The sequence below is a fragment of the Macaca thibetana genome, chromosome 8 (assembly GCF_024542745.1).
Source record: "Macaca thibetana thibetana isolate TM-01 chromosome 8, ASM2454274v1, whole genome shotgun sequence".
Classification (NCBI taxonomy): Eukaryota; Metazoa; Chordata; class Mammalia; order Primates; family Cercopithecidae; genus Macaca; species Macaca thibetana.
In genome coordinates this window covers 28,376,645-28,390,070 of record NC_065585.1, presented here as the reverse complement: position 1 = coordinate 28,390,070, position 13,426 = coordinate 28,376,645, and the positions used below count along the sequence as shown (strand labels likewise).

At 37.7% G+C, this 13,426-nt stretch overlaps 1 protein-coding gene across 2 annotated transcripts in view; it reads right to left on the bottom strand.

Moving 5' to 3' along the window:
* EIF3H (eukaryotic translation initiation factor 3 subunit H) overlaps positions 1-13,426 on the bottom strand; it is a 122,692-nt gene that overhangs the window by 101,811 nt on the left and 7,455 nt on the right. Inside the window, exons 2-3 of one of the 2 annotated variants that reach the window (XM_050801499.1) lie at positions 7,476-7,543; positions 7,190-7,321 (exon numbers count right to left, since the gene is read on the bottom strand). In XM_050801499.1, coding sequence (XP_050657456.1) covers positions 7,190-7,321; positions 7,476-7,517 — 174 coding nt within the window. In that variant the 5' untranslated portion in view covers positions 7,518-7,543. Of the gene's footprint in view, positions 1-7,189; positions 7,333-7,475; positions 7,544-13,426 lie in introns of those variants that run through there. The other variant, XM_050801500.1, reaches the window with a different exon arrangement.

Here is a 13,426-nt window from a genome sequence, read left to right as displayed (position 1 = left end):
AGCAAGAGTCTCATGAACATAAGAAAGGTAAAATTCAAATGTTCTAGGGAACAAAGTGGGTTCCACATGAAAAGTTTAATGGAAAGAATTAGCTTGATCTTGTCTAGGAACAATGAGACCACCTGACAGAATGAAGACCCATTCTTTCATTTATCTTTGGTTTTTTTTTTTTTTTTTTTTTTTTTCTTTTAACTCATCTGTATTTGTTACAACTTTAAGCAGAATGTGACTCAGGCACTACATTTCCATCCACAAGACTAGCTCTGAGTTACTTTTGAACAGCTTTATGATATGCTTAGGTAGGCTTATAACTTAGCTCCTCCAAATGATACTTTTATTTGGAAAACAAGCCCTCTGGAGAGTTCCTTCCATCAAGTTCCTTCAGTTTAAACCATTCTCCCATTTCACAAGGAAGTACCCAAGCACTGACTCTTGCAAGGTACACAGTAAGAGACACATTGACAAGTCTATTGGAATGGACAATTAAAAGATTATTGAGAGAGAACATTTCAACTTAGTGGACTGACAAAAATGGGTATCTATCCATACTAAAGATAAAAGAGATGTGAAGCAATGGGATTCCTCATAAAGTGCTAGGACAAATGTGAAATGGTACAAATAGGAAAATAATTTGACATTATGGTACTTAGTATAACTGTCGAGGAGCATCCCTAAGTCCTACCAATCATGGTGTGAGACAGACATATCAAGACTCAAAACACAGGAGAATATAAACTATGATTTAATTCATATTTATTCATATAGACAGGTGAAAACAATCAAACTGTTTAATACTCCATGTGGTAAAGCCACAAAAGAATCATTAAAACAAAGCTCACCAATAGTGATTCATATAGGGGGAGAAGGGATTGGAGGAAGGGATGAAAAAGAGGAAGGGGTTTCAAAGATACTTCTTATGTTCTATTTCTCAAGTTGAACAGTGGGTAACTGGATGTTTAGACACTATCTTCCATGTATAACATTTTGATGTATTTTACAGTTCTTTGCTGATGTTATCAATAATCTTTAAAAAGTAATAATAATTTGGGGAGTCTGTGGTGGCAGATTCTAACAGCAATAGAGGTTCAGAAAGTATGAAAGACTACAAATATAAAATAGTCCTTTATTAACTTAAAGAGGAAAAAAAGTCAGGGCAAAAAAAAAATGGAACACAGGGAGCTAAAAGAGACAATGCTGAAAATTTTAATATGGAAAAGTCCTGATGATGTTTATGTGCTAAGGGAACATACAGTTGACCTTAAACAATATGGACTTGAACTGCACAGGTTCAGGGAGTGAACCTTGCATATAGGAAAGGCCAACTTTTCCTATATGTGAGTTCCACAGGGATCCACATGGCCAACTGTAAGACTTCAGTATGTACAGATTTTGTATACACAGGGGTCCTGGTTTCCCTGTGGATACTGAGAGACTGCTATATTACAGAGACAGAGGAATTGATGAAATAGGTCTAAGATAGGAAAGGAAGGGTTCAAGAATATAAGAAAAATTGGTCTTGGCCACTATCAAAGTGCCAGGAAGGAAGAAATGTGTTAAAACATCAGGCTAAACACAGGATGAGACTAATCTCTGGGTTCATCTACATCTACATATGGCTGAGAATGGTCATGAGAGTCGGGACTGTGCTCTACCTTGCTCATCTATATAATATCTCATATAGGTTATTGTAATACATCCCAGCATGTAGCAGAGCTAGACCTGACATATGGTCGGCAATCAATAAATATTTGTTACATGAATGAAGAACAGAATACATCTACAGATTCAAGTTACACTATATGGAGGATTTTTTAAAAAACAGTAAGTCGATTAAGTCAACATTTTTTATTCAATATGTGATGATGAAAGAGAGGAATTTCAAAGAGAAAGAACTTCATGAACCAAAAGCAAGGTCATGCTTACTGCTTGAATAAGGATGTGAATCTAAGTCTGTCTTTAGCATGACTTTATTTATTTATTTATTTATTTATTTATTTATTTATTTTGAGATGGAGTCTCGCTCTGTCGCCCAGGCTGGAGTGCAGCGGCGCAATCTCGGCTCACTGCAAGCTCCGCCTCCCAGGTTCATGCCCTCCTCCTGCCTCAACCTCCCGAGTAGCTGGGACTACAGGCGCCCACCACACCCGGCTAATTTTTTGTATGTTTAATAGAGACGGGGTTTCACCATGTTAACCAGGATGGTCTTGATCTCCTGACCTCGTGATACACCTGCTTCAGCCTCCCAAAGTGCTGGGATTACAGGCGTGAGCCACCATGCCCGGCCTTTAGCATGACTTATTAAAGAAAACAACAAGTAGTCTGAGTGGCTGGAATTTACAGTTCCTACAAAGCTTGGAAAGAAAGGAAATAAACCTGATCATAAATGCAAGAAACAAGAACAACATTTTGGTGGGCTTTAAATTCAATGGAAAGTCACTGCAAACATCTAAGGAAAGAAGTTAAAATCTGAATGCTCACATTAAATGAACGTTTTAATAAAAGTATGAATGGTAGAGACACAAGAGGGCAGGGGAAAACAATATTAAAATAAGCTATATCAGATACTAGAACATAAACTAGGAGTAGTATAAATAATAAAATGGAATACATACTCATTCATTTACCCTACTCTGTCAATTAACAGGTTCAGCATTGGAGATAAAACAGGTGAAAAAGCATAGTCCCTGCCCTCAGTAGCATATATTCTGATGGAGAAAACAAAGAAGAAAACAAACAAGATAGTTACAGGCTGCGGAAAATCCTAGACAGAAATACAGGGTGCTGTGATGGAAAAGTAAGGAGAAGAACAAGTCTATAATTCTATTTTGGACATGTTAAACACGAGATGCCTATGAGATATCCAAATAGTGACATCAAACAGGCAATGGGTAATCAAGAGAAGCATTCAAGAGCCATTACTGGCAGAAATATAAATCTGGGACTTACCAGCACATAAATAATATTTAAAGCCATGAGCACAGATAAGAATACCTTAAAAAATACTACTATAATTACTGCAAATAAAGCAGCAGCTACACCTAAATGGTGACTTATTCTGTCCCAGATATTGTTCTACTTATTGACATATATTCAGTCCATTTAAAGTCTCAAAACAATTCAGATGAGGAAAATGAGGCACAAAGACTTGCCCAATGTCATTCAGCGAATTTCAGAGCTGGGAATCAAACCCAAGCAGTCTGGCTCCAGAGCATGTACTTGTATTAACTTCATTACACTACCTATGTCAAGCAGAGACTAAAAGAAAAGCCAAAACCTAAACCATGAGGCATTCCAACATGCACAGATAGGGAAGAAACATAAAAGGTGAGGAGTAAGTGGCCTAAAAGGAAGGATAGTGATTGACTGGGGTCATACACCAGTAAGAACCCTCAGGATTTAGGTATGAAAGCAAAAGAAAGAAATCATAAACTATTAAAATTGATAGGGATAGTGGCAATCATTTTGTGGATGAGAAAATGTACCTTTGGAGTAAAACAATCATAGAAGTGTTGTTAGTTACTGGTGGTTGCAGACTGGAACGCATGTCTCCTGATTACCAGTTCAGTGCTCTTTCTACAATTCTAATCTACATTAGCAAAGTTAGCTTTCGGAATGATTTGAGGAACATTAATAAGGATGAGAGTGGCAAAGACACTGACAGTAATCTGACTGTTTACGACGACACAGGTACTAAACACTTTAAATACCTCAGAATTTCATTCTCACAAGCCTTATGAGTTACTACATTATCATCATCCCCATTTTATAAAGGATAAACCTGAGGCCTAGAAAAATTAATAACTTCCCCAAGGTCATGCTTACTGCTGGAATAAAGATCTGAATCCAAGTCTGTCTTCAGGATCCTCTTGGCTAATATATAATACCGCTTTCCTAAGAGTAACACTGTTAATCAAGATGAAAGAAAGAAAGAGAGAGAAGGAAAGAGAGAAAGAGAGAGAGAGAGAGAGAGAGAGAGAGAGGTAGGGAGGGAGGGAGGGAGAGAGGGGAGGGGAGGGCAGGGGAGGGTGTAAGAGTTTTTTTAAATTGTATCTGGGCAAAGGTAGGTATACTTATAAGACATCCATGTGGAGACAGTATTAAAGATGGATGATTCTTGGTCACTCCATGTACAATCATCCATTAATAAAATTTAGAGTAACCAGTACTCCTTGTATCTAATAATGTATAAGGCATAAAGAACATACCATTTCAATGTTCCCTACATGATTTATGGTAACTGGAAAACATTCACAATTAAAATATGAGCAACCAAGATAAAAGAACCTTGCAACTGCATTATAATCTAGCTGCCTAAAATTATATAAACGACAGAAAAGCAGATGTCCAAAGATAGGGAAACTTGTTAGGAATTTATTTTGTTAATATCTACCCAACCGGTGGAGAAAAAAGCAGAGAGGTACCCACTACTGTGAATGAGAGATAATTCACTAAGTTCATCAAGAATCTGGATATAAATAACCCTCAAGTAAAATAATCCTTTAGCTGCTCTTATTATGATTGATTTTGGAGTCACTAGTAAGCTTCTGATTTTTTATCCGATTTCCAAGGTGCTTTGGTAATCAAAAAGGGTCTTTTTGGTGGTAGATATGAGCATTTTCACCACTGAAAAGGTATGTCTTCCACAGTAAATGAGTAAATCAACATTTACATGTATATAAACCAATCTCCTGTGAGAAGGATTAATCGGTTCCTTAGCATTAATCAATTCTGAGAGAGCTGATTAAAAAAAAAAAAAAAAAGCAATTTGTGAAACCACAAAATTGAGAACCAGTTTCTTAACCTTCCTAAGCCCACTGCCTATTTGTGAAACTTGAAGTGATCCAGTCCATCTCCACCTGCAGAGGTCTCTTTTTAATTCAACAATCCCTCTTAAAGCTGCCAGGACATTGTTATGGAAGTGCTTTTATCACTGCCCTATGTTAGACAGTATTTGGCACTTAAAAGAATGTCCTAAAATATTTGCTGAATAAATGACCTCCAAATAGATTTATGCCACCGACCTGTTGCCTTTTTCAACTCTGGAAACTAAGTGATTCAAAGAGTACTGTTGTGACATAGCAAATTTAATAAGAAATACGTTTCTAAGAAATAAACATTTCCCAAGTGTATAAGTGGTATTTATTTTATTCTTTTTATTTTTTTATTTTTTTGGTTTTTGAGACGGAGTCTCACTCTGTCACCCAGGCTGGAGTGCAGTGGCGCGATCTCGGCTCACTACAAGCTCCGCCTCCCGGGTTCACGCCATTATCCTGCCTCAGCCTCCCAAGTAGCTGGGACTACGGGCGCCCGCCACCACGCCCGGCTAATTTTTTGTACTTTTAGTAGAGAAGGGGTTTCACCGTGTTAGCCAGGATAGTTTCCATCGCCTGACCTCGCAATCCACCCGCCTTGGCTTCCCAAAGTGCTGGGATTACAGGCGTGAGCCACCGCACCCGGCCAAGTGGCACTTATTTTAACAAGTGTAATCTAAGTTCACCCACTAACTTTAGAGATTTGCAGTCTCTAAAGACACGTCATTTATTCCTGAACACACATCTGCCTCCCATGAGCCAGGGAAAGCCAGAGTGCCAGTACGCAGACCAAACAGTACGCCATTTTCTTTTCTGTTTTTTGTTTTTGTTTCTGTTTTTTGAGACGCAGTCTCGCTCTATTGCCCTGGCTGGAGTGCAGTGGCACGATCTCGGCTCACTGCAACCTCCGCCTCCCAGGTTCAAGTGATTCTCTTGCCTCAGCCTCCTGAGTAGCTGGGATAACAGGCGCTCGCCAGCATGCCCGGCTAATTTTTGTATTTTTAGTAGAGACGGGGTTTCACCATGTTGGTCAGGCTGGTCTCGAACTTCTGACCTCGTGATCCACCCGCCTCGGCCTCCCAAAGTGCTGGGATTACAGCCCTGAGCCACCGCGCCCGATCTGCATTTTCAAAGTATTGCACAAGTGGCATTTAGAACAAAACATTCCAAAGTTAATCTCTTGCCTGCATCTTTCAAACTCTGCTAACCACAGACATTAAACTCATAATAATAACCATAACTAACATTAAATGATTACATTGTACTACAGGTCACCACATAAATTTTTTCATTTAATCCAAACAACTCTGTGATATAGATACTTATCATTCCCACTTGACAGATGAGGAAAGCAAAGCTTGGAAAGGCTAACTTGCCTAAAGTCACAGAGCTGGTTAAAGTTGAAGAGCCTAGAAGACTGAATGAGCTCTTAATCACCAGGCTACACTTTGGTATCCAGTTTAACTAAGTCAGTTCAACTGATTCAGTTATACGCTGGGTTTAAATTATCAATAGTTTCCACTTAAAAATACCCCCTTGCAATTACAATTTTCACATGAATTTAAAAATACTTCCTTATTACAAATATCTAAGATCTGCATTAATAGGAAATAACCTTTAAAAAACAATCAAAAGAAGAGAGGATGCTTTTTAAAAAGAGAGGCAGGAAGGATGCTTTTAAAACTAGAACGTCGTACAAATGCATTTTGCTTCGAAACAACAGAAATAAAATTTCTCATTCTAGATTTTCCTTTTGCCAGCTAAGTCCATTTCCTTATCGAGAATTTCCTTGGTGTCCTAGTTCACGAACATTAACTACTAAACACATCTAAGGCCCTTCTCTTTGATATTCTTTTGTTTTTCAGAATGAACACTACAAAAGAGTCTATTTTAAATTATGCGGTTTCAGATAAAGCACCGAAGTACAGGCTCAAAAGAGGGGCTACAAGGTACACCTCCACTTGGGAAGTTATAGATGTCAGATCCCAGCAGGAAAGCAGTGGAGTTTCCTTACTCTCTCCTTCCCAGAGCCCTACTAGGTCCCTAAATCCTACTCGACACCTTTGTTAGCTGCTTGTCTCCAGGAGTCTTTCTCCAAATCCCCCCACCGGGCATGTCGAAACAAGACCCCAGGAACCTGTCACTCACACCCCTATTCTCAGTCCCCTTCCTGAAGCCCCAACTGCCCCGTTAGAAGACAAAAGAAGGTTCTCGCCTCTCCTGAACAAAAAGTGAAGATGAAAGAGAAAAGTACTAGGGAAAAACTTTGGCCCAGCCACACCAAGCCCGGGGGAGAGAATGCTGAAAAGTACGGCTGGTGGGACGGGGTTGGGAACTGCGCTCCCCACGTGGGCCAGAGGAAACGGAACAGCACTCACGAGGCCATCTATCTGCACTTGCTTCACGGCTGAATCTCCGGAGCCGCCTTTGCCTTTGCCTTTCCCTGCTCCGCCGGTGGTGGAGCTGGAAGAGGTGGCAGTAGAGCCGGTGCCTTCCTTGCGGGACGCCATCTTTCCAGGCAGACAGGAAGAAAGAGAAACGTGAGTTACCGGAAGCGGAAGTACAAGTCTCGCGTGACGTCACTCGCAGGCCGGCGTTCGAGGGGCGGAGATGGAAGGAGAAGCCAAAATTGGGCCCCGCCTCCCTCCTCTTCTCTAGTTTTACCTTATTTCCAAGCGTTATCCTTTGTGCATGCCTACTGTACATTTTCGACCTCTTTCCAATGGAATGATCTAAGATGAAAATAAACTTTTTAAATGTTTAATCATTCACCATTAGGCAAACGGTCATAATAGCATTACAGTTCACATTATTTCTGTAGTGTCTCTTATGTAAAAATGCTTTCATTTCTGATCTCGCAATGAAGTGCTGTACTAACTCGCATTATGCATATTAGAAAACTGAGGAGTGTTTTGTCCGACATTATTCTGTTAATTAGCGGTGAGCCAGTATTGGTCAACTTGTTTTATGTAATTTTAGATAGCTACTTGTAACCACTTAGATTATACAGAAATTAAGACATGGAAACTTTTATCAGAATTACCAGAAATAGTAGCCTTCTGCTATTAGTTTCATGTAGAGATTTACATGAGTAAAGTACCAAAGAAGTTATTTTAGGTATTGTTGAAGGATGATACAGAACATATTTTCTAAAAATCATGCTGATTTATGACACATTACTCTGAAATACACATCTCAAGTCCTTAAAAGAATATGTGACAACTGTAAGAAGCCATTTTAGATAAGTAATTTAAAACATTCTTTTCTACTTCCAAATGACTTTTTTCCTATCCCTTATTTTTGAAATGTTTATTCATTCAATCAGTATATATACAGAACTGATGAAATAGTTAAATCAGTAAACGGCATATACTGCCCTGAAGTTTTTTGTTGTTTTATCATTGGGATCTGGTGTTATATTTCAATCTGGGAGAAGAAATAATTACATGTTACAAATTCTTAACACTACAAAATGAAAAGTTAATATCCACTCATTTCGAGTGTATATGAAATATTTATCAAAATAGACTACATCCTAGGTCACAGAGAAAGTCCACAAATTTAGAGGTGCTAAAGGTTGATCCACGTAGAACTACACTAGAATTTGGTAATAGAACATTAACAAAAAGAAAAAAAAGAAGAAAGAAAATCTCTCATGGAAGAACAGACTGGAGGTTTTTGCCTACCACTAGGTAGCTGGAATGATGAGCATTAGAAAACAGCTAGGCTACTTATGAACAATAACACATTTATTTATTGCTTTATCCTACAACATAGGATCCAGAGTTCATTAAAAAAAAAAAAATACCCAAATGTCCAAGTTTCAATTAAAAATCTTTCATCTCCTCAAGAACCAGGATGTACATGCACTAGAAGATTTCAAACTAGATGAAACAAGACAATCAAGAGATGCTGCTGAAATGACAGAGAAGTTAGAATTAGCTGACAAAGATTTTAAAGCAGCCCTCACAGAATGTTTCAATAAACAATTACGAACATGCTTGAAACAAATAAAGTCTCAACAAACAAATTCAGCTTATCTAAGATACACAAGATGTAAATAAGGACCAGCAAAGGACATAAATAGACACTTCACAGAAGAAGACACACACGTGGCCAACAAGCATATGAAAAAATGCTCAATATCACTAATCATTAGGGAAATGCAAATCAAAACCACAATGAAATACCATCTCACACTGGTCAGGACGACTATAATTAAAAAGTCAAAAAATAACATGTTGGTGAGGTTTCAGAGAAATGAGAACACTTGTACACTGCTGGTAGGAAGGTAAATTAGTTTAGCCACTACGGAAAGCAGTCTGGAGATTTCTGAAAGAACTTACAATAGAACTATCATTTGACCCAGCAATCTTATTACGTATATATGGTCAAAGGAATATAAATCATTCTCCATAAAGACACATGCACATATCTGTTCATCACAGCATTATTCACAATAGCAAAGACTTGGAATCAACCTGGATGCCCATCAGTGGTGGATTGGATAAAGAAATGTGGCACATATATAGCATGCAATACTGTGCAGCTATACAAGAAATGAGATCATGACCTTACAGCAACATGGATGGAGCTGGAGGATATTTCCTAAGTAAATTAACATAGAAACAGAAAACCAAATACCACATGTTCTCATTTATAAGTGGGAGCTAAACACTGCGTACACATGACAAAGAAAGGAACAATAACTGGGGCCTATTTGAGGGTGGAGGATGGGAGGAGAACGAAGATTGAAAAACTACCTATCAGGTATTATACAGATTACCTGGATGACAAAATTATCTGTACACCAAACCTCCACAACACGCTATTTTCCCATGTAACAAACCTGTGCATGTAACCCTTAAACCTAAAATAAAAGTTGGAAAGGAAAGGAAAAAAAAAAAGAACCAAATGCCAATGGAAATTTAGAACCTAAAAAGTACAATAACCGAAACCAAAAGCTAAATGAATGGGCTTAACAGCAGAATCAAAAGGAAAAAAGAAAAAGGTCAGTAAAATAGAGATAGAATGATAGAAATGACCTAGTCTGTACAGCAGCTTAACAGAATGTAAAATGATGCACCATTGTGGAAAACAATATGGCAGTTCCTCAAAAATTAAGCATAGCATTACCAAATGATCCAGCATTTCCCTTTCAGGTATACATCCAAAAGAATTGAAAGCAGAAATTCAAACATATTTGTACATCAATGTTTATAACATCATTATTCACAATAGCCAAAAAATGGAAACAATTCACATGTTCATCTGCTGATGAATGGATAAACAAAATGTGGTATATACATATGATATGGTTTGGCTGTGTCCCCACCCAAATCTCATCCTGAATTGTAGTTCCCATAATCCCCATGTGTCATGGGAGGGACCCAGTGGGATGTAATTGAATCATGGGGGCAGTTACCCCATGCTGTTCTCATGATAGTGAGTGAGTTCTCATGAGAACTGACAGTTTTATAAGAGGCTTTCCCCTTTTGCTCACCACTTCTCTCTCCTGCCATCATGTGTTTGCTTCCCCTTCCACTATGATTGTAAGTTTCCTGAGGCCTCCCCAGTCATGTCGAACTTCTTTCCTTTATAAATTACCCAGTCTCGGGCAGTTCTTTACGGCAGCCTGAGAACAGACTAATACAACGTACAATGGAATATCATACAGCCTTAAAAGGAATTAAATTCTAATGCATGCTACAACATAGATGAACCTTGAATACATTATGCTAATTGAAATAAGTTGGACACAATAGAACAAATACTGTATTATTCCACTTATGAGATTTCCATAATAGTCAAATTCATCAAGAAAGTAGAATAGTGTCTACCAGCACCTGGGATGAGGGAGAACTAGGAGTTATTATTTAATGGGTACCAAGTTTCAGTTTGGGATGATGGAAAAGTTCTGGAGATGGATAGTGATAATGTTGAACAACAATGTAAATGTACTTAATGGCACTGAATCATACACTCAGGGGTTTAAATGTTAACATTTATGCTACATATACTTTTTTTGATTTTTCTAAATTTTACTCTAGTTTCATGACAGATTAAATGTTACATGTATCTTACCATAATAAAAAAATAGGCTGGTACAAAAAATGAACAGAGCCTTGGGAAACTGTGGAAGTGTAAGAAAAAAAAATCAGGCCAGGTGCAGTGGCTCACACCTATAATCTCAGCACTTTGGGACGCTGAGGCAGGTGGATTGCTTGAACTCAGGAGTTTGAGACCAGCCTGGGCAACATGCGAAAAAACATTCCTACCAAAAATACAAAAAATTAGCTGGGTGGTGGTGGCGTGTGCCTATGGTTCCAGCTACTAGGGAGGCTGAGGCAGGAGGATCACTTGAGCCTCGGAGGCAGAAGTTGCAGTGAGGCAAGATCATGCCACTGTACTCCAGCCTGGGTGACAAAGTGAGACCCTAACTTAAAAAAAGAAAAAAAATGAAAAAAAATCGAACAATCCTATCATACAAACCTCAAAAGGAGAAGAAATAAGAACAGGGATAAAAAAGTATTTGAACAAATAATGACTGAAAGCATTCCAAATAGGGCAAAAGTCATCACCTACAAATTCAAGAAGCTTAGCAAACTCCAAAAGGGACACCCCCTAAAGAAATTTACACCAACACATATCAAAGTCAAACTTCTGGAAACAAAGAAAAAATCTTGACAGCAGAAGAAAGAAATAACACCTTACTTATACAGGAAAAACAATTAGAATTAAAGTGAGTTTCTCATTAGAAACCACAGAAGTCAGAAGGAAGTTACACATTTTTCAACTGCTGGAAGAAAAAAATGTCAATCGAGAAGCAAATATTCAGCAAAAATATCCTTTAAGAATAAAAGGGAAATCAAGACATTCTCAGATGAAAAAACATTGAGAGGATTTGTCACTACCATACCTACCCTGGAAGAACAGCTAAAAGAAGTTATAAAGAAAGGAAAGGACAAGAACAAAAAACAAACAAACCAAACATTGAACTATTCTTAAAGAAGAAAGAACACAGTATATTAAAATACAGATAATTATAGTAGCCTTTCCTTCTCTTCTTGAGTTTTCTAAATTATTTTTTATGGTTAAAGCAAAAATCATGAGATTGTCCAGCATGGTTCTAAATGTCTGTGGAAGAAATAGTTAAGACAATTACATCTAAATGGACGTGTTTAAGGGCCTATATGGCCCTTAAAGTAAGTTTCTTAGTTTCTTCTACATGTCTGCATTGAAATTCAGCTGCTTTCCCTCACTTGGCTAAGAGGTAAAGTTTCTACATGTCACTCATACTGGTAAAATGACAAAGCGCTGAACCGTGATAAATTATTTAAATATAATGTAAACCCTAGAGAAACCACTAAAAAGCTTTACAAAGAGATACACTCAAAATAACATAAATAAATCAATATATGATTTAAAATGTTCAAATAACCCAGAATAATGAAGAAAAAGAAAAGAGAGAAATGAAAACAGAGAGAATGAATAAAAAATAACTTAAATGGCAATCTTAAGCCCAAATATATTAATAGTTATGTTAATTTTTTTTCTTTTTTTGGGGGGGACAGAGTCTCCCTCTGTCACCCAGGCTTGGAGTGCAATGGCGTGATCTTGGCTCACTGCGACCTCCACCTCCTGGGTTCAAGCGATTCTCTTGCCTCAGCCTCTCGAGTAGCTGGGATTTCAGGCACCTACCACCCCACCCAGCTAATTTTTGTATTTTTAGTAGAGACAGTGTTTTGCCATGTTGGCCAGGTTGGTTTCGAACTCCTGACCTCAGGTGATCTGCCCACCTCAGCTTCCCAAAGTGCTGGGATTATAGGCATGAGCCACCGCGCCCAGCCAATATAAATGTTTTAAATATACTAGTAAAAGGAAAACAATTGAATGAATGAATAAACGGATAAAAACATGATCTATCCGTAGGCTGTCTATAAGAAATTCACTTCAAACATAGTAATATAAGTACAAAGAAAGTAAAACCATGGAAAAATACATCATGTAACCACTAATCAAAAGAAAGCAGGAGTGGCTATATTAATATCAAATAAGGCAAAATTCAGAAAAAAGAAAATAATCAGAGACAGAAGGAGACAACAAACAATAATTGAATGGTCAATCACAAACAACACTTGAGAATTCTCAATGTGTATGCCCCTACAGAAATCAGAACTTATGTGAAGAAAAATCTCATAGAGCTGAAAGGAAAAAATGGGCAAATCCATAATTATAGTTGGAGATGTCAACTCCCTCTGTCAACAATGGATAGAGCAACTATGGAGAAAATCAATAAGGATATAAGGATCTCAACAATACTATCAACCAACAGGACGAATCAGTATTTTTGGAACCCTCAAAGTACAAAATACATACTTTTTTCGACTGTCCATGGAACATATAGGTCATATCCTGAACCATAAACAAACCTCAGCAAGCTTAAACCTCACCAAATTTAATGATTTCTGAATTGAAATTATTCATAGTATGTTCTCAAATCACAATATATTTAAACAGGGAATTAAAACATAGGATAACAAAATTTTCTGAGTATTTGGAAACTAAAGAACATACTTCTAGTAATATTAATCCACAGATCAAAGAGGAAGTCT